The 20,528-nt window shown below is 36.9% G+C and overlaps 1 protein-coding gene across 1 annotated transcript; it reads right to left on the bottom strand.

Moving 5' to 3' along the window:
• Window positions 1-6,746: 6,746 nt before the first annotated feature.
• LOC148568479 (uncharacterized) lies at window positions 6,747-7,676 on the bottom strand. Its single transcript, XM_088484707.1, has one exon. The coding sequence runs from the start codon at window positions 7,674-7,676 to the stop codon at window positions 6,747-6,749; it is 930 nt and encodes a 309-aa protein (XP_088340833.1).
• Window positions 7,677-20,528: the final 12,852 nt, after the last annotated feature.

Raw genomic sequence — 20,528 nt, 5'->3', positions numbered from 1 at the left:
GTTTTTCTATTCAATTCAAGCTTATTCTTATTCCAAGATATCCATTCGCACCCAAGAACATGATGAATGTGATGATTATGTGACACTCATCACCATTTTCACTTATGAACGCGTGCCTGACAAACACTTCCATTCTACATGAAAACAAGCTTGAATGCATATCTCTTAGCCTCCTGGTTCACGATCAGAGTCTTCGTGGTATAGGCTAGAATTATTGACGGCCATTCCTGAGATCCGGAAAGTCTAAACCTTGTCTGTGGTATTCTGAGTAGGATTTGGGAAGGGATGACTGTGACGAGCTTCAAACTCACGAGTGTTGGGCCTAGTGACAGACGCAAAAGGATCAATGGATCCTATTCCAACATGAGTGAGAACCGACAGATGATTAGCCATGCGGCGACAGCGCACTTGGACCATTTTTACTGAGAGGATGGACGGTAGCCATTGACAATGGTGATCCCTCAACGTACAGCTTGCCATGGAAAGGAGTACGAATGATTGAATGAAGACAGTGGGAAAGCAGAAATTCAGAAGGAGCAAAGCATCTCCATACACTTATCTGAAATTCTCACCAATGAATTTACATAAGTATTTCTATCCTATCTTCTATTTTATTTATATTTTAATTATCAAAATCCCATAACCATTTGAATCCGCGTGACTAAGATTTACAAGATGACCATTGCTTGCTTCAAGCTGACAATCTCTGTGGGATCGACCCTTACTCACGTAAGGTCTATTACTTGGACGACCCAGTGCACTTGCTGGTTAGTTGTGCGGAGTTGTGAAAAAGAGTTGAGATTACAATTGTGCGTACAAAGTTTTTGGCGCCATTGAGATCACAATTTCGTGCACCATGTTTTTGGCGCCGTTGCCGGGGATTGTTCGAGTTTGGACAAATGACGGTTCATCTTGTTGCTCAGATTAGGTAATCTTATTTTAATTTTAAGCTTTTTATTTTTATTCTTTTTATTTTCGAAAAAAAAAATAAATTATTCTATGTTCTTCAGAATTTTTAAGAACGAATTCTAGAGTTTCATGAGATATGTTAAATCCTGGCTGGCTGTTAAGCCATGTCTAATCTTTTGGACCGAGGTTTCAACTATCCTCAGAAGAGCTTCTTTGTCTTTCTCAGCAATTTAGCTGTGTATGTAATGATATGCTAAAGCTTGGCTGGCCATTGGCCATGTCTAGTGTTTTGGACCGGAGCTTTCACTGAAAGCTTAGCTAGCTAGTAAGCCATGTCTAATTCCTGGACTGGAGCTTTAGACTAACATTGCATGATTCCTGGAATTCTCATTAGAAATTTTGAAATCCTTATTTTTCTTTTTCAAAATAATTTTCGAAAAATCCAAAAAAATTAATAAAATCATAAAACCAAAAATATTTTGTGTTTCTTGTTTGAGTCTTGTGTCAAATTTTAAGTTTGGTGTTAATTGCATGCTTTTATAATTTTCTTTAATTTTCGAAAAACTCATGCATGGTGTTCTTCATGATCTTCAAGTTGTTCTTGATGATCTTCTTTGTTTGATCTTTGCATTTTCATGTTTTGTGTCTTTTCTTGTTTTTCATATGCATTTTCAATTTGTTAGTGTCTAAAGTTTGAAAATTTCTAAGTTTGGTGTCTTGCATGTTTTTCTTTTCTTAAAAATGTTCAAAAATAAGTTCTTGGTGTTCATCTTGACATTCAAAGTGTTCTTGGTGTTCATCTTGACATTCAAAGTGTTCTTGCATGCATCATGTGTTTTGATCTTGAATTTTCATGTTTTGAGTCATTATGTTTTTCTCTCTCCTAATTAAAAATCAAAAATAAAAAGATATCTTTCCTTGTTTTACTCATAAATTTCAATTTCAAAAAAATAATTCTATCTTTTTAAATCTTTTTCAAAATCAAATCTTTTCCATTTTTATTTTGATAATTTCGAATTTCTTTTAAAAAAAATATTTCAAAATCTTTTTCATTTTTCCTTTAATACCTTTCGAAAATTTAAAAAAAAATTGATTTTCAAAATCTTTTTCTTATTCTTACTTCATATTTTCGAAAATCTCACTAACATTTAATGTTTTAATTCAAAAAAATTTTCAAGTTGTTACTTGACTATTAAGAAAGGTTCAATCTTTGAATTTTAAAATCATATCTTTTAGTTTCTTGTTAGTCAAGTAATCAACTTTAATTTCAAAAATCAAATCTTTTTAATTTCCTTTTTAAATCCTTTTCAAATTAAATTTCAATAATTTCAATCATATCTTTTTCAAAATCAATTTCAAATTCTTTTCTAATTCACCACTTGACTTTTTGTTTGATTTTAAAAATTTTCTATTTCAATCATATCTTTTTCAAAACCACCTAACTAGTTTTCTCTCTCCAATTTTCGAAAACTCCTCCCCACTTTTTCAAAATTCCTTTTAATTAACTAATTGTTTTAAATTTTAATTTAATTTTATTTCTCTTCCTAATTTTCGAATACTAACCAATAATTAAAATAAAAACAAAAATATTTTCCTTTTATTTTAATTTAAATTTCGAATTCTTCTCTCTCTCATCTCTTTCTATTTATTTATTTATCTACTAACACTCCTCTTCCACTCAAAATTTGAACCCCCTCTTCTTCTCTGTGTTCAAATTTTTCTCTTCTCCTTCTTCTATTCTTCTTTTTCTTCTACTCACATAAAAGAATCTCTATACTGTAACATAGAGGATTCATCTTCTTTTCTATTCTCTTCTTTTTCATATGAGCAGGAACAGGGATAAAGACATTCTTATTGAAGCTGATCCTGAACATGAAAGGACTCTTAAGAGAAAACTAAGAGAATCTAAAGCACAACCCTCTGGAGAGGACCTAACAGAAATTTTTGAAAAAGAAGGAGACATGGCCGAACCCAATAACAATGGTGGAGATGCAAGGAAGTTACTTGGTGACTTCATTGTACACTCTTCTGACTTCTATGGAAGAAGCATCTCAATTTCTGCCATTGGAGCAAACAACTTTGAGCTTAAGCCTCAATTAGTTTCTCTAATACAACAGAATTGCAAGTTTCATGGACTTCCGTTGGAAGATCCTCATCAGTTCTTAGCTGAATTCTTGCAAATCTGTGACACTGTCAAGACCAATGGAGTTGATCCCGAGGTCTACAGGCTTATGCTTTTCCCTTTTGCTGTAAGAGACAAAGCTAGAACATGGTTGGATTCACAACCTAAGGAAAGCCTAATCTCTTGGGAAAAGCTGGTCAGTGCTTTCTTGGCCAAATTCTTTCCACCTCAAAAGATGAGCAAGCTTAGAGTCGAAACCCAAACCTTCATACAGAAGGAAGGTGAGTCCCTCTATGAAGCTTGGGAAAGATATAAGCAATCGATCAAAAGGTGTCTTACTGACATGCTTCCAGAATGGAGCATCATATGTATATTCTATGATGGTCTGTTTGAGTTGTCAAAAATGTCATTGGACCATTCTGCAGGAGGATCTCTTCATCTAAAAACCTCTGCAGAAGCTCAGGAACTCATTAAAATGGTTGCAAATAACCAGTTCATGCACACCTCTGAGAGGAGTCCTGTGAACAATGGGATGCCTCAGAAGAAGGGAGTTCTTGAAATTGATACTCTGAATGCCATATTGGCTCAGAATAAAATATTAACTCAGAAAATCAATATGATTTCTCAGAGTGTGAATGGATTGCAAGCTGCATCCAACAGTACTAAAGAAGCATCTTCTGAAGAAGAAGCTTATAATCCTGAGAACCCTGCAATGGCAGAGGTGAATTACATGGGAGAATCCTATGGAAACACCTATAATCCTTCATGGAGAAATCATCCAAATTTCTCATGGAAGGACCTACAGAAGCCTCAACAAGGCTTCAATAATAATGATGGAAGAAATAGGTTTAGCAATAGCAAGCCTTTTCCATCATCTTCTCAGCAATAGACAGAGAATTCTAAACAGAGCCATTCTGGCCTGGCAACCATAGTCTCTGATCTATCCAAGACCACACTAAGTTTCATGAATGAAACAAGGTCCTCCATTAGAAATTTGGAGGCACAGGTGGGTCAGCTGAGTAAGAAGATTACTGAAACTCCTCCCAGTACTCTCCCAAGCAATACAGAAGAAAATCCCAAGAGAGAGTGCAAGGCCATAACCATGACCAACATGGCCGAACCTGGAGAGAGTGAAGAGGATGTGAGCCCCAGTGAGAAAAGCCTCATGGGATGTCCTCTGGACAGAAAGGAGTGTCCCTTTGAGGAACCAAAGGAATCTGAGGCTCATACAGAGACCATAGAGATTCCATTGAACTTCCTTCAGCCATTCATGAGCTTTGATGAATATTCTTCCTCTGAAGAGGATGAAGACATCACTAAAAAGCAAGTTGCTAAATATCTAGGAGCAATCATGAAGCTGAATGCCAAGTTATTTGGTATTGAGACTTGGGAGGATGAACCCCCTTGTTCACCAATGAACTGGGTGCATTAATGAGGAAGACATTACCTCAGAAGAAATTGAATCCCGGAAGACATTACTTCAGCCTCGATCCATTTTGTGAAATAGTCTCTTCCTACAATGAGGAACTTGACTTGCCCTGATCCCTGAGGGAAAGGTCCGAGGAGGTCGAGCCCCCACTTTGCGAATGGCCAGGGTAAAGTGACACAGATGAGTTCTTTGTGTGGTGCGATGTGAAACTTGTCGTGCTTCTAACATGGGGGCATGTTTTGACGAACTCTGTTGCTTCTTTTTGTAAGGTCGGCCAGTAAAAACCAGCTCGGAGTACCTTTTTGGAAAGAGCTTGCGCCCCGAGGTGGTTGCCGCACATGCCATTGTGGACTTCCTCAAGAACTTCCCTCGTAGCGGAGGTCGGGACACATTTTAGGAGGGGTGTAAAGATTCCTCTCCTATATAGGACGTCGTGCACTATGGTGTAGTACTGCGCTTCTCATACTAGCCTTTTTGCCTCCTTTTTGTCTGCGGAAAGTGTTTCAGACTTGAGATAACTGACTATGGGAGTCATCCACCCTTGGTCCTGGTCTGATATGCTTAGAACCTTTTTTTCTTCCGAGGTTGACGGATTTTGTAGTGTTTCTTGGATGAGGTTTCTATTGTTGCCCCTTGGTTTGGTGCTGGCTAGTTTTGAAAGTGCATCAGCTCGAGCATTTTGTTCCCGAGATATATGTCGGATCTCATATCCTCTAAATTTTTCGAGCTGTTCTCTGGTCTTGTTTAGGTATTTCTTCATGATGGGATCTTTAGCCTGGTAGCTCCCTTCTATTTGCGAGATGACTACCTGTGAGTCGCTGAAAATGGTAAACTTTTGAGCGCCGACCTCCATAGCCAGCTTCAAACCTGCCAGTAGGGCTTCGCACTCGGCTTGGTTATTTGAGGCAGGAAACTTGAACTTTAGGGAGAGCTCAAGTTGAGTTCCTTGATTACTTTCTAGGATTACTCTGGCTTAACTTCTGGCTTTGTTTGATGAACCGTCGACGTAGAGGTTCCAACCAGTGGGGGTGTCTTAGGCGTCGGTGTATTCTGCAACAAAGTCGGCCAGATATTGGGACTTGATGGCTATCCGAGCTTCGTACTTGAGATCAAACTTGGACAACTCGACTGCCCATTGTAGAATTCTTCCAGCTAAGTCTATTTTCTGTAGAATACTTTTTATGGGTTGATTGGTCCGTACTCTGATAGTGTGAGCTTGAAAATATGGATGGAGTCGTCGAGAAGTGAGTATAAGGGCGTAGGCGAACTTTTCTATCTTTTGATAGTTTAGTTCCGCCCCTTGTAGAGCCTTACTGATGAAGTAGATGGGTTGTTGCCCATTTTCGTCTTCTCTGACTAGTGCTGAAGCTATTGCCCGACTTCCTACGGCGAGGTATAGGATTAGTTCTTCACCTTTCCTGGGTCGGGTTAGGATGGGTGGTCGCCCCAAGAATGTCTTGAAGTCTTGGAAGACCTTTTCACATTCTGGAGTCCATTCGAACCTCTTTCCTTTCTTTAGTGTTGCGTAGAAAGGGAGAGATCTTGATGCCGATCCAGCTAGGAATCTAGACAGAGCCGCTAGTCTTCCATTGAGCTACTGGCATTTATCCAGGTTTGCTTCAATCCCCCTTTGAGTATGGCCTGGCATTCAATCCCCGCTAGATAGGTCGGGCTTTTCATGATAAGTATGGCCTGGCATTTATCCAGGTTTGCTTCAATCCCCCTTTGAGTGAGCATGTAGCCCAGGAATTTGCCAGCTTCTACTGCAAAGGTGCACTTTGTGGGGTTAAGTCTCATCCCATGCTTTCTTATGGTGTTGAACACTTCAGTGAGGTTGGATAACAACGTTTTCTCTCTTTGTGTTTTTACCAGCATGTCGTCTACATAAACCACCATTAGCTTTCCGATGTGATTGGCGAACACTTTGTTCATCAATCTTTGATATGTAGCCCCTGTGTTCTTGAGTCCGAAAGGCATGACTACGTAGCAGTAGTTTGCTCTTGGGGTTAGGAATGAGGTTTTCTCCTGGTTGGGTTGATACATCGGGATTTGGTTGTATCCCGAGTAAGCATCCATGAAGGAGAGGTACTTGTATCCCGATAAAGCATCAACTAGTGTGTCTATATTCGGGAGTGGGTAAGGATCTTTTGGACAGTCTTTGTTGAGGTCGATGTAATCAGTGCACATCCGACACTTCCCATTAGACTTTTTTGACAAATACTACATTGGCTAGCCATAATAGATATTTTCCTCCCTTATGAACCCTGCCTCCAACAAGACCTGTACCTACTCCTCTACGGCTTGCGACCTCTCTGGACCAAGCTTCCTATGCCTCTGTTGTACTGGCCGAGACCCAGGATATACGGCTAACTTATGACACATTTGTCCAAGATCAATACAAGGCATGTCGGTAGCCTTCCATGCAAAGAGGTCGAAATTATCCTTTAGGAGCTTTGTTAGCAGCTCCTTTAGGTCTTCATTTAGATTCGCCCCTATGTTTGTTGTTTTGTCTTGAGTGACTCCGATTTGAACTTCTTTGGTCTCACCTTCCAGCTGAGGGCGGAGTTCTTTGCGAGCTCGGATTCCCCCGAGTTCTATAGTATTGGTTTCTTTTCCTTTGGGATCGCCTTTAAGGTTCAAACCTTCAATGTAACAGCGTCGCGCAAGCTTTTTTTCTCCCTTGATGGTAGCGATCCCTTCTAGAGTCGGGAACTTCATGCATAGGTGTGGAGTGGAGACCACCGCAGCGAGCTGGTTTAGCGTTGTCCGACCTATGAGGACGTTGTATACCGAGCTTACGTTGACTACGATGTAGTCTATGCTCAGTGTTCTTGACCGCGTCCCTTTCCCAATTGTGTGCAATGGGATGTACCCAAGTGGTTGGATTGGGGCGTCTCCGAGCCCAAACAAACTATTTGGATATGCTCTGAGTTCTTTCTCTCGTAGGCCGAGCTTATCGAAGGTGGACTTGAACAGGATATCTGCAGAACTTCCTTGGTCTACCAACGTTCGATGGAGATTGGTGTTGGCGAGTATAATGGTAATAACCACGGGATCATCATGCCCCGGTATGATGCTTGTGGTGTCTTCTTGAGTGAAGGTAATAGTGGGGAGGTCGGGTGACCTGTCCCCTTCTCCAACATGATACACCTCTTTAAGCTGTCTTTTGCGGGATGACTTAGAGATCCATCCTCCTACGAATCCTCTGTTTATCATATGAACATGTCTCTCAGGGGTGTGGGGGGGGGGGAGGCGTTCAGCTCATCCACCATCTTCATCTTTTCTTCTCTTTTTTGGTTCGTCCACTTTGTGGGCTAAGAACCGAGTTAATCTCCCTTCTTGTGCCAATTTTTCTATGACATTCTTCAGGTCGTAGCACTCGTTAGTGGAATGCCCGTAGATCCGATGGTATTCTCAATAGTCTGTCTGACTTCCACCTCTCTTGTGTTTAATCGGGCGAGGGGGTGGGATCTTCTCAGTGTTGCATATCTCTCGGTAAACATCTACAAAGGACACCCGAAGAAGGGTGTAGTTGTGGTACTTCCTAGGTTTCTCAGTAATTTGGTCTTCTTTTTTCCTAGACTCTTTATCCTTGTCCCGAGGTGGGTAGGAGAGTCCAGTCTTTGAGGCTTCTCCTAGTCGAGAATTCTCCTCCATATTGATTTATTTTTCAGCTCGTTCTTGTACCTCATTGAGAGATGTTGGGTGCTTCTTGGATATGGAGTGACTAAAGGGTCCTTCCCGTAGTCCGTTAATGAGCCCCATAATTGCTGCTTCTGTAGGGAGGTTTTGTATGTCAAGGCATGCTTTATTGAATCTCTCCATGCAACTGTGGAGGCTTTCTCGATCTCCTTGTTTAATCCCTAGCAATCTCAGAGCGTGCTTAGTTTTTCTGGATGGAGAACTTGGCTAAGAACTTTTTGGCGAGATCATCAAAGCTTGTGATCGACCTTGGTGGCAAGCTGTCGAACCACTTTATCGCCGTTTTAGTTAAGGTGGTTGGAAAAGCTTTGCAACGGGTTGCGTCTGAGGCGTCTCTGACTTCTGAAGTTGCTGAGGTGATGACTCGGGTGGGGTCTGGGGCTTTGAAGTCCTTTGAGACTTTAGCCTTCATGATTTCTTTTGTGAAGGGGTCTTGATCTTTGTGGAAACTATACTCGCGGTTGGACCGAGCGGCTTTAGTTTTGAGGTCGGTTTCGAGCCTTAAGATTTTGTCTTCCAGCTCTCGATGCCGTCTTGTTTCTCTCCGGAGATCTCGCTCAGCTTCGCGCTGATGTTTGGCTTCTTGTTCGAGCTATTTGAGGCGATCCTGTTGTTCACAAATGACATCTAGAATTTCTGTGTTCTGAGTCTCCTTGTCTTCCTTGGATTGATGCGTATCCTTTGAAGAGTTTGGTGCGGCATTCCTGTTCTTGAGTGGCGTTCCTTCTTCTAATCCCGAGTTGAGGTCGTTGACAGGGTTGCTTGCCATGGCGAGGGGATGACTTCCAGAGTCCCCGGCAACGGTGCCAATGTTCCGAGGGTTACCTAAAACTGGGAGGTCGATCTCGGACGAGATCTCCTAGCCTGACTAGAACTGCCGTGTCCATCTTGTTGAGATGGAGGCGCTGCTGGTCCTCGACACCGGAGGGGGGTGGTACCTACAAGAGACTTCGATGCTTAATTCAGTACGGGCTTTAGGCAGGTTTTTTGTAGAACTAGAGTATGAGTTATACCTGGGTGCTCCAGTGTATTTATAGTAGTGTTTGACGATCTTCCTTTGAGATAAGTTTGTTATCTTATCTTATCTATTGTGAGTAAGATAATATCTTTGGCCAACCGCCTTCTAGTAGTTGGTGGTCCTTTCATTCTAGGCCTCTGCGGTGATCTTCCAAGCTCTTTGTGAAGAGCTCGTTGTAATGGGCCAACCTTTAAAGAGGTCGGTCCTTTGTCTTCATGCAACTCGGACCTTATAGCTCGATCCAGGGTATGAACAGACAATCCTTGAATGTGTGGGCAAGGAAGAAGTAAGCTACTATTGCTTTATCCACTGCAGAGGCCGAATATATAACAACTTCCTCTCATTGTTCTCAATTAATTTGGCTCAAAACACAACTTGAAAATTACAAATTGCAAGTCAAAAGTATCCCTTTATTTGGTGATAATTTGAGTGCAATTAACATTTCTAATTTTACACTCAAGAACAAAGCACATTGAAGTGAGATTTCACTCCATTAGAGAACATGTGCAAAAGGATACACTTGACATTCAATTTGTGAAATTTGAGGATCAATTGGCTGATATTTTTATAAAACCTCTATGTGAAGATATATTTTGTAAATTGAGAACTGTTCTAGGGATTGTTGATGCCGAGTGTTTGAACTAAATGTGCTTAATTTGATTTTTGGTTTTTTTTTCTCTCAGGTCGATAGGAGATAAAACTGGGCAGATGATGACTCCCTCTAGGTTCCATGAAGATCAAACAATGTGTTGATGATTTCTTTTAATCTAGAACAAAACCAAATCCTTGGTGGTCTAATTTGTTTCCTTAAAACCACCACTGGGCCCAAGAGAAAGATATTTTATTTTATGAAGTGGGCCTCATTGCTTGTTTTGATCAGTAACATCTGCTTTTGTTTATTTTTCATTCAAGTTAAATCAGTTTCAGTTTTTCAAAATCTTTATTTGACTTGTCATTATAAAACTGTCTACATTAATTTTAAAATTCAAAATTCTTTGAATCATGTTTTAATTAATTCCCTTTTGTATTTTCAAGGGATTTCTGAGAATTTGAAGTATTTATTGAGTGTTAACCTCTCATCTTTCTTATTACTCCACTACTCCCACTTTCTCTTCCTTCATATCCCTTTTAAGATGAGAAAGAAGGTTGCCACCCGCAGAGGCGCCGACACCATACATCCACCTCGAAACCCTCCACAAAAACCACAATCTCACACACACATTCACATACATTCACACTCTTCATCTCATTCCTCTCAGCCATCCGCATGAATGGCTAGAACCAAGACTACCATCTTCAGCACCTCAAGAAGAAGGCACTTAAAGGGAAAAAGTGGAAAAAGGGAAGCGACCCATCACTGATGAGGAACCACCAACCTCTCCTCCTCCTCGATCTACCTCTCACCCTCAAGCATGCCCGGCCTCCTCTTCTTGCCTTTCAAAAGGTAATAAAAGACCTTTCTTTAACTCTATAAAGGAACCTGTATACCCTGATTCAATTGCCTTCAAATCTCATTTTGATAAACGCTGTCATTCTCACTATAATCCTCTATAATTTTCTTCTAGCCTGAATTTCAAGTTTCACAGAAACATTGTTTCCAAACGACCCCTGTGCTCTACTTATGTTGCTGACCTAAAATCTTTGGCTGAAAAAGGAATAGATTTCATTGAAAATTTTAAATACTTGGATTAGGAAACATTTTTTGAAATCCGAAAGCCAGTATAACCTGATTTGGTTAGAGAGTTCTATGCTAATATACACTATAGTGAGGCTTCTATTCACTCATATATTAAGGGTTGCCAAATCTATTTGAACAAAAAAACTGTTAGCGAATCCCTTGATTATTCTGATGTAGGAGTAAATGCCTACATTTATGAAAAGTGGGAAAATAATCTTAGTATTTCACACAAAGATGTTTTTACCAACATATGTGGGAACATATCCCTCATGGATGGTGTCACACCAAATCATAGAGGCTTAGGTCCTTCTAAAGCCTAGCTTCACAGTCTTATCACTCACATTCTACTGCCCCAAAGTGGTTCATATCAAAGGGTCACCCTCTATGATACCTTGGTCCTCTATGCTATACTCAACAAAACAGAAATTTCTTTTGCTTACTTGATGAAGCGCCATATGTTTGACTGTATCAAAAGTGATAAAAATGTCTCTCTTCTATATGGAATATTTTTTACTTGCATCTTTGAGTACTTTGTGTTGATCTGAGCAATGAGACCATAGAAGACAAAATTTTATATCTCAAGGGTGGTGATGTAGTAAAGCAATCTAAGGAAAAAGGCACAAAGGCAATTAGGGACACAGTTTTTGAAGAAAATGAGGAAGAAAGTCTTCCTCCTCTATCCACTGCAGGGACATCTTCCTCTCACAAATACCTAATCAATAGCATTGTTAAAGATGTTCTACAGGATTTTATAAATCTCACTAAACAAATAATCAACTGAAGCCAACAAGTTAGGAAACTAGCTCTCCAAAATGAGAACTCATTTTAGAAATCTCAAAGCCGAGTTGAGGTGTTACTAAAGTATATAGACTCCTTGGATGTCGATCAAGCAATGTCCGATCAAGAAGAAGATCTTCTTGGAATCGAGGATGAGGGGTCTGATGTCAAGCCCCTGTTTCCTGCTACTGCTGTTTAAAATTTTGTTCTTTTTATCAATTTTGGTCTTTGGATTTTTTTGGTTAAACACTGATTGCTGGTTGGATAACTGTACCTTAACTTTGATACTAACACTTTTACCTACTTTGCGCTTTTAGAATGCATGTTGGATTTTTTTATGCAAGTTTTCTTCCTTAATGACAAAAGGGGGAGAAAACGTGACGATAAATTGAAACAGTCCATTTATGTTTTGATGTAGGATGATGTTTCTGTCTTAAAATTGTGATTGAAATTAATAGTTGCAACTTATAAAGATTGCTCTGATTGTGAATTCTTCTTACAGCTTTCGTTTGGTATCTGAATTTCTGATTAGGCATATTACTCTAATTTTGACTATGGCTTATACTTGTTTACTGATACTTTGATTGATATCTGAGTTTTTGAACCAAGCTACTTTGATTAAAATTTGGATTATTTCTGTTCTATGGTCGTCTCAAGGTTGGTTGATGATATCTTTTGATAAAATCCTTGTAAATATTAATCAAACAGGTTCATCAAGACTTTTAAATTATTTGTAAAACTATTGGATGTTTGAGATTATTTTTATTTTGTTAAAGATAGGTTGATAAAAACAAACATTCAGGGAGAGCTTAGTGACTAAAAGAAAAAGGGAGCCTCAAATCAAAAGGAAAACAACAAAAGGGGAGCCCCTAAAACTCCTCTCTTTTCTTTTCAATTTATTGTATAATATTTGTCATCAAGGAGGAGATTGTTGAGTTTAAAGAACTAAAATATTGTTAAGATGATGACTAAACATTATTGGGTTAAAAGCCAATTGTTTATGTGATTTGTTTTGTTTAGTGTGTAGAAAATAACTTAATCACACTAGGCCCAAGAAGCATGAACACATGCCCAAGAATGGTTCAACTTAAATAAAGTACTCATAACATCTCTCTTAATCCAAAGTTTGAGTGGCTGAACTATATGAAAGAAGGGAAGGAAGCAAACTTACCCATATCTAAACACAAGCTCAAACGGTGGTCCACATCCAAACCCATTCATTCACTTAGATGGTAAGTAAGTGATTTAGGTTCCATTTCATTTGAACAAATCACTTCACACCACCGAAACCAAATTCTCCCTTCTCTCTCTTCTTTCTTTTCCAATCCCACATGATTTCTCAAAAGAAAAGAAAGAAAAAGAGAAAGCTCTGTGCTAGGGCAAAATAAAAAAACCAAAAGTGGGTTACCAATTCAATCGAAGAAGAAGAAAGTCAAAAAGGCTAGGGTTAAAAGCAAACATCACTTCCGAAACATCATCATAAATGTATTTTTGGATTTGTGCTTCATTGAAGCTCAACGAAGAAATTATCTCTTTGCATGTATAGAATTGGTTAGAATCCTAGGAAGAATGGTGAATGTATCTTTGTTGAAAGATAGTGAAAACAATGATGGAGACTGGATATAGGCTACATTGCACTGAGTAACTAAATCAGGATATATCTGTGTGTCATTTCTCTTTCTCCTCTCTGTTTCTGGTTCTGCACTATATGAGACAAAATTAAAGTATCTCCAGATTTTACCATCCAGCATTACTTCACTGTAATACCCTTTGCTCGTAAAACTGTTTTGACTCCTATCGTGTCAAGAAACAAAACCAAAGTTTTTCCTATTTTCTATTAATTAGTCTCACATAATTCTAAGTTAAAAGCAATATAAAAAGAGGTCAAAATTTAAACTTCCTTCTCTTAATTACTAATATCCATCACAAATTTTTAAAATTTTAAATATTAAATATTAAATTTTATACTCTACATATGAATTATTGATATAAAATATAATAAAGAGTTAAGATTTATTTAATTAATAAAATGTACTCTTTATTTAATACACAACTTTTAAGAATAAATCTAAAATAGCATATAAGTGGTGTTATTTTTACTAACAACTTTTTTTTAGAAAAAGGGATGGAGATAATTTTAACACAAATTCTCACTCTCTCTACGAATAATATAACTTTTTAGAAGACGGGAATAAGTTTTGGTTTGGATCGAATTTTTTTAAGAAAAAAAAAAAGGACTTTTTAAAAAATTAAAATATTTTTATTTAATTTAAATATGTTTAAATATATTTTTAAAAAAAATACTGTTATTGGAAAAAATTAAATTATTTCTTTTTTTAAAGTCAACAATACGTTACTTTTAAAAAAGTAAAATCAAAAGTCATTTTTAATATTTAAAAGTTTTTTTAAAATAATTTTTGTTTATTAAAAAATAATCTTTAAAATTTTTTTTTTTCATAAATTAATCTAAAATTCAAAACGGACCCTAAGAATATTCTTAGTACAAATTATTTCTCTCTTTCTGTCTCTTCAACAATTAAATTTAAACATTAAAAACATTTGAAAATAAAATTCGTTGACCAGTTCATAGTTCATTAAAAAAAATCTTCAATGCAACATAATTGTTATACATTTTAAATATTTTATTACAAAATTTTGAAAGTAAAATTCATCGATTAGTTCATAGTTCATTAAAAACAATCTTCAAATACAATATAATTATTGTACATTTCAGATATCTTAAATAAAAAATAGAAGTTACATATGCAGATTTATCTCAACTATGAAACTAATACAAAAAAAACTGTGGTCATAAGTTCAAAATGTTGTAGTATCTATCTCAATTATGAAACCAATACCGATATAATATACATAGGGATATATCCAGGGAAAATAATTTTTTATATAAGAATGAAAATATAATTAAATTTATTTAAAAGTTAAATTACATGAAATAAAAAATTAAAATTACTACTTTCTCTTAGTAAGTATGTGATTGCCTCCCACATCCTTTTTTCTCTTTACTATATTCTTTTCTTGTATTGAATATTCAAAAATCAAATTTTTTAACTGGTCTCTTTTTTCAATGACGAGACCAACAAGGAGAGGTTCAAAAATTAGGGATTTAATTTTTGGTATCCAACCCGAGAGAAAAACACAGTAGAGAGAGAAAAAGATGTGATAGGTAATTACACTTTTGTTTCATCTTTCATGTAATTTAACTTTTAAAGTAGGTTTAATCTTAATCATTAAATTTAATCCAATAATAATAATTACATTTTCATATTTTCATATAAAAAAAATTATTCTCACGATATATATATATATATATATAGCCTAACTAAAAAAAGTTAAAAATTAATTTTAAAAGTATAAAAATAAATAATTTTTAGGGTTAAGTATGATTTTGGTCTCTAAGGTATAGGTCGAATTTTTCTTCATTTTCATCCTTTTTTGCATACAAAATCGTCCCTAAGGTTTAAAATCAAGATTTAAAATTGTCCTTTTTACTTAAATATTAAAATTTTGGACCAAATTACCCAAAATAAAAAAATAAAAAATAAAAAATAAGAGAAAGAGAGTGTTTCTCCTCCTGCAGAGAGGAAAGGGAAGAAGAAGAAGAAGAAGAAGTTGTCCACGATTCACCTCTGCCTCCACTTCTGCCGCCATCTCCGTACCATTTTGGTCCCTAAGGTAAGGACGATTTTAAAACCAAGTTAAACCTTAGGGACGATTTTGTATACAAAAAAAGGTTAGGAACGAAAAATATTTTAGCGTATACCTTAGGAACCAAAATCGTAGTTAATTCTAATTTTTAAATATTTATAATTTATCACAAAAAGTTAGACAAAAGTTAAACACCATAAAATTTACCTATATATATAATATTAATATTTTTTATAACATGTTTAAAAAAATTATGATCTCACAGCTATTTTTTTTAACACAAATAATAAAAAAAACGTACAACACAAATACGTTTTGTTTTTTTATAGGAATAGGTGCCCTTGTTCCGAGGCTCTCTGACTAAAAAAGGAACATACTGTCGTAACTTTTTTTTATGTATGTAAAAAAGAGCGACGAACCTGTTTTTTGTTTGGTCATAGGTTGGTGTCAAAAAACAAAAGTCGGCTTCTTTAGCTTTAATCGTTTGTTTCTCAATAACTCAGTGGTTGAACGATCAACTATTAATTGACTGATTGTAAGTTTAAATCCTACTTAAGGAGAATTTTGAGTTCTTCTTTTTCTGACCTAGCGACTGCAAGACCATGAGGAATTCTATAAACGCTTACCCTCTTTATCACCACCATCTAGCTTTCAATGTAATGGGTTTGCGACAGTAACACCAATATTCATTTTTTTTTCAGTTATTCTTGGCTTGGGATGAAATAAAATATTATTTGTAGACTAGTAGCCTCAAGTGTTGATTTCTTCCTTTTAGTATTAAAGCAGCTCATTCTTTCTTATTCATGACTGATCTAAAAGTGCTTTTCTTCTAGCTTAACTTATTCCATTAGGTACATGGCTTTGTTGTAAGGGGACTTACCAATTATCCTTTCCCTAAGGGGAAGTGTAGGCTTCAGAGAGTACCCACGCAATGCTTGCCTTTCTACCTCTCCCCGCATTGCATTCATCCCCATCTTTTGATTATTCTCATCTTTTCGTTCTCTTAAGCCCCCTGTACAATTGAGATCCTTGGGAGAATGCTTTTTGTTTTCTTGTATCTACTTTAAGGAAGCCCATACCTAACTATGGTTATAGCTTACCGTAGGAAGCCAGAGGAAAAATATTCCTTTCAAGGTATAGGCTATATGATATTCTATTTTCTCTGCTTTGAATAGTTAGAATAAAAGTCATTGCCCATTTATTAAAAGCTCTTGTAGGTGAAGTAGATTGAGAGAGAGAATTGATTTTTCAGAAATCCATTATTATAGTCACTTCCTCTTTATTTAGTACTTTGGAAGTCTAAACGAAAATGTTCCTTTGGAAGGACAAAAATCCTAGGGCAGTGGATGGTCATCAGAGCCATCGGGAAGCACCAAGCATCAACCAAGGTGAGTAAGCTAGGATAGTTTTTAGAGCTTGTAAAATATTATTAAAGATTCATGTAAGTTACCCGAAGAGTGCTGCTCAACTCAAAAATATCCTATCATGTGACCCTTTGCATATTTATTTAGCACCTACCTCTGGGTATATATGCTTTCTTTTTCTCTCCATAGTTCATCCTACCATCATTTGGCTTTCAGTTATGACCCTTGGCAATGGTTTTTTTTTTTTCGTTTGGCTTTCGATTATCACCTTGGGCAATGGCTCTTTCCCTTGTCCTTGATGTTTTGGATGTATCTTGTTTAGGCCTGAAGATTTTAGAGCCTAATCATAAAGAACTCATACCATCCCTTGATATAAATGATTTGTTGTTTAACCTCACCAAGCATACGGTCATACCTCCCATCCAAAATAATTAAAAAAAATCAATTATATATGAATGACACCCTCCCAAGGGAAGCAAAGAGATACACTGGGGGAACGAACTCCTTGATAGTAGTTATCGCTGCTGGTTGGATGGGGATATTTAGCGCTAATGGACAGACCAACTGTCAGCATATAGCCTACCCCCAATCGATCGAATGTTGAACAAGGAACGATTGTCGAAGCCTTCCTCGCTATTGTTGGTGGGGATTCTCTTTTTGGTTCATGTGTTGGGGCAAGTTGACATACACGCACGCACACAAATGCACAAAAAAATGCTCGTAACACACACAAATTGAATCTTAGCTTAACTCTACTCAGTTATTCAATTTCAACATCACTACAATAAAAATGTTGAGTACTGTCAGATTTTTCGTCAGATTTAGCGTGGCACATTAGTCTCGTCTTTACCGGCGGATTTACTGATGATTTTGATGTAGAATTCATTTGGTCAAATTGTTACCAGCGATTTCCCGTGGAGGGAAAACGGGGAAAATAGGTACCAAATTTAGTGTGGGATTTACCGTCAGAACAATCCGTCAGTAATCCCATTTTAACGATCGTTCTCTCCTTACACCGACTGAGGGAAATAGCCTGCCCCTTTAGTCACTGCCTCCCTCCTCTTCTTGCACTGACCGTTCTCCGTGATGTCTCCATTGCAGCCACCATCGCAAACCCTAACCTCTGTTGCAGCCACCGTTCTTCTCATCGCTGACGAGTGCCATTCTTCACATCGACAGCTTCTTTCCCTAATCCAGCATGCTTCGTCTGCCCCCAGGTCCAGCTTCATCATCGTCTGCCAGGTCCAGGTTAGTTAATTTTTCTTAGCTTGCTTATTTTTTTAACCTGTTTTCATAAAATATGTGATTTGATTAATTTAGTTTGTAATGTATTCAAATTGATTAGCTAAAAATAATTAGTTGATCTACTATTATACAATTTAGTTGATTTGTTTTCATACTCATCTAATAGTAAATAAGTGTATGTAAGAACTTAGTGTATATATATAATATTGTACAAAAAAATTACTATTAATTATTATTTTATTAGGGTTTAGTCGACTAATAGATAATGGGTTTCACTATTTTGATTTGGACTTTGACAGCTATAATATGCTGAGATTTCAATTGAAACAAAATATGACTGATTAACAAGTAAACCAAATTAGAAAAGAAAGTAGAAAGCAAAATGTTAGGTGCTTAGATGGTACTAGTATTAAGTAATTTCCCTTAAAAGTAGAATACTACGTATTTGTTAAATGTTCATTAGCTATCTCATCTATGTCACGAATTTGTTTTCCTAATACGTGAGATACTATTACATACATTTCTCATACTTTGTCTTCTATAACAGATTGGCTTAAAATTAAACTTCTATTTCTTTTAAATGATTCTAGTTACTCACATTGCTTGCACTCCTAACATTAGGTGCACCTTCTTGAAGATAATCAGCAATGTCCTGATTTCCTTTTTTTGAGTTGTGTTATATGGATATTTATTCATAGATATACAATTTACATAGAATTTAGATTTTATACAATATTACATAGAGTTACTATGGTGCTTCTGTAGTCTATACTCAATACTTGACATATATAGGTATAACATTTCTCATGAAGAATTCTGATATGATACTCTAATAAGGTGTAAACCCCACTAAAATTGGTAAATAATTAGTTAATAAATTGAATTTTAATTAGGAAAATTAAAAATGTAAAACTAATATCAAAATAGGATAGAGCTCGTCAAAACGAGAATTTTGATACCAATTTAAAAATTTGGCCAAAAATCGGATTGGAAGGACCAAACCGATTGAACCGGAGACCAAATCGGACCCGTGGGTCCAACCGAACCCAAACACTTAAAAGAAACAGCAGCTCCTTCTTCCCCCATTTCATGCAACGACACAAACAGATTGGGGGAGGGAAGAGGAGCTCTCAAACCTTCATCAACATTGAATCGACCATAACTCTTCCGTCCGGTCTCCGATCGCCGCACCGTTCGCAGCCACGCGCCCAGCGCGCCGAGCTTTACCTTTTTATTGGATCAATTTCACCGGTAAGCTTCATTTTCATTTTAGAATCTCTACTCCCTTTCTTTGGTGAAATTGAAAATCCTATAGTGAAATCTTGCCCAATTTTGTGTTTTAGATTCGAGTTAGCTTCCTGAGCATATTGGGCTTGAGCTATTATGCATATGGGAATGGTAAGGACAACCTAATCCTAGCTCAATCTTACATTTATAGTGGAAAAACTGAATTTGGAACATGTATATGAATTAGGTGTAGATTAAGTGGATATATATGCATTAGAATTAAATTGGGGGTATTTGGAGGCTTATTGGTTATCAAGGCTTAGTTTGTGGCTGGTTTATTTGAGCGTGGAGGGGCTGTGTTTTGCTTGTGAGGCTGCCTTGGATTGAACAAAGTGATCGGCCAAGGTATGGTTTAGGTTTCGCGCGTTTAATATTTAAGGTGTTGTGAAAACTTAGGCTAGAAGAACCATAGGTTAGGTTGAATTGGTTAATTGCATTACATGATTAGTCTTGTGAAGTTGTTGGATAAATTTATGGATGAACTTGTATTGGAATTTGTGATTTGTTGAAATTGTTGAGTATGTATTCTTGTGTTTGAGCTAGTGTTGGAAGTTATGATCATGATTTGTTAGTGTTAAATATGTGTGCTTGAGATCATTAATGAGGGGTAGATGAAAATGTTGAAATGTGTTAATAAAGGGTTGATGTATGTGTTAAAGGGATAATATATGTAAAGTGTTAATATATGTTGATATAGTTTGGTGGTTAAGGCTTGTTGAATTGATTAAAGGTAATTTGGTAGAGGTTGTTAATGAAATGGGCTGATATGTTAATGATATATAGGTTTTGATGGTAAGGAATATGGAATTGGTGAAAATGAGGTTTGGAAGTGAAATGGTAAAAAGTGAATTTTGGTGAACTTTGAAAGTCCATAACTTACCCCTCAAATTTTGGATGGAATTGTGGTTTGTTTCAAATGAAAGATGATTTTGTAAGATTTTAAATGATACCAATTTTGTGAAAAATGGAATTTTGTAGAGGAAGTTATGGACGACGGAAGTTTGGTATAAAAACTATGCTTGCAGGGTCACAAAATCTGGTTGTAACAGCTTTCTGGGCATTCTGCCAATTTTGGAAAAACGCCCATCCACGCGTGCACGTGGCCCATGCGTGTGCGTGGTGTGGCATTTTAGCGACGCATGCGCGAGAAGCCATGCACGTGCGTGAAAAGCTGAAATGCATGATCACGCGTATGCGTGACTGCTGCCTACTGCAAAACCGAATTTTGGCTGTTTTAAACCAAATTTTCTACCTCTAAACCTCCATTTTCTTCCTTTTAAGGCTTAAATTATGGTACTAGGTCCAGTAGATAAATGAAGCTAGGAAAATAA

This window comes from Arachis ipaensis, chromosome B4, assembly GCF_059453495.1.
Source record: "Arachis ipaensis isolate K30076 ecotype BB chromosome B4, ASM5945349v1, whole genome shotgun sequence".
NCBI classification, from domain to species: Eukaryota; Viridiplantae; Streptophyta; class Magnoliopsida; order Fabales; family Fabaceae; genus Arachis; species Arachis ipaensis.
Note: the sequence above shows the minus strand (reverse complement) of the source record. Positions and strands in the feature narration are given on the sequence as shown.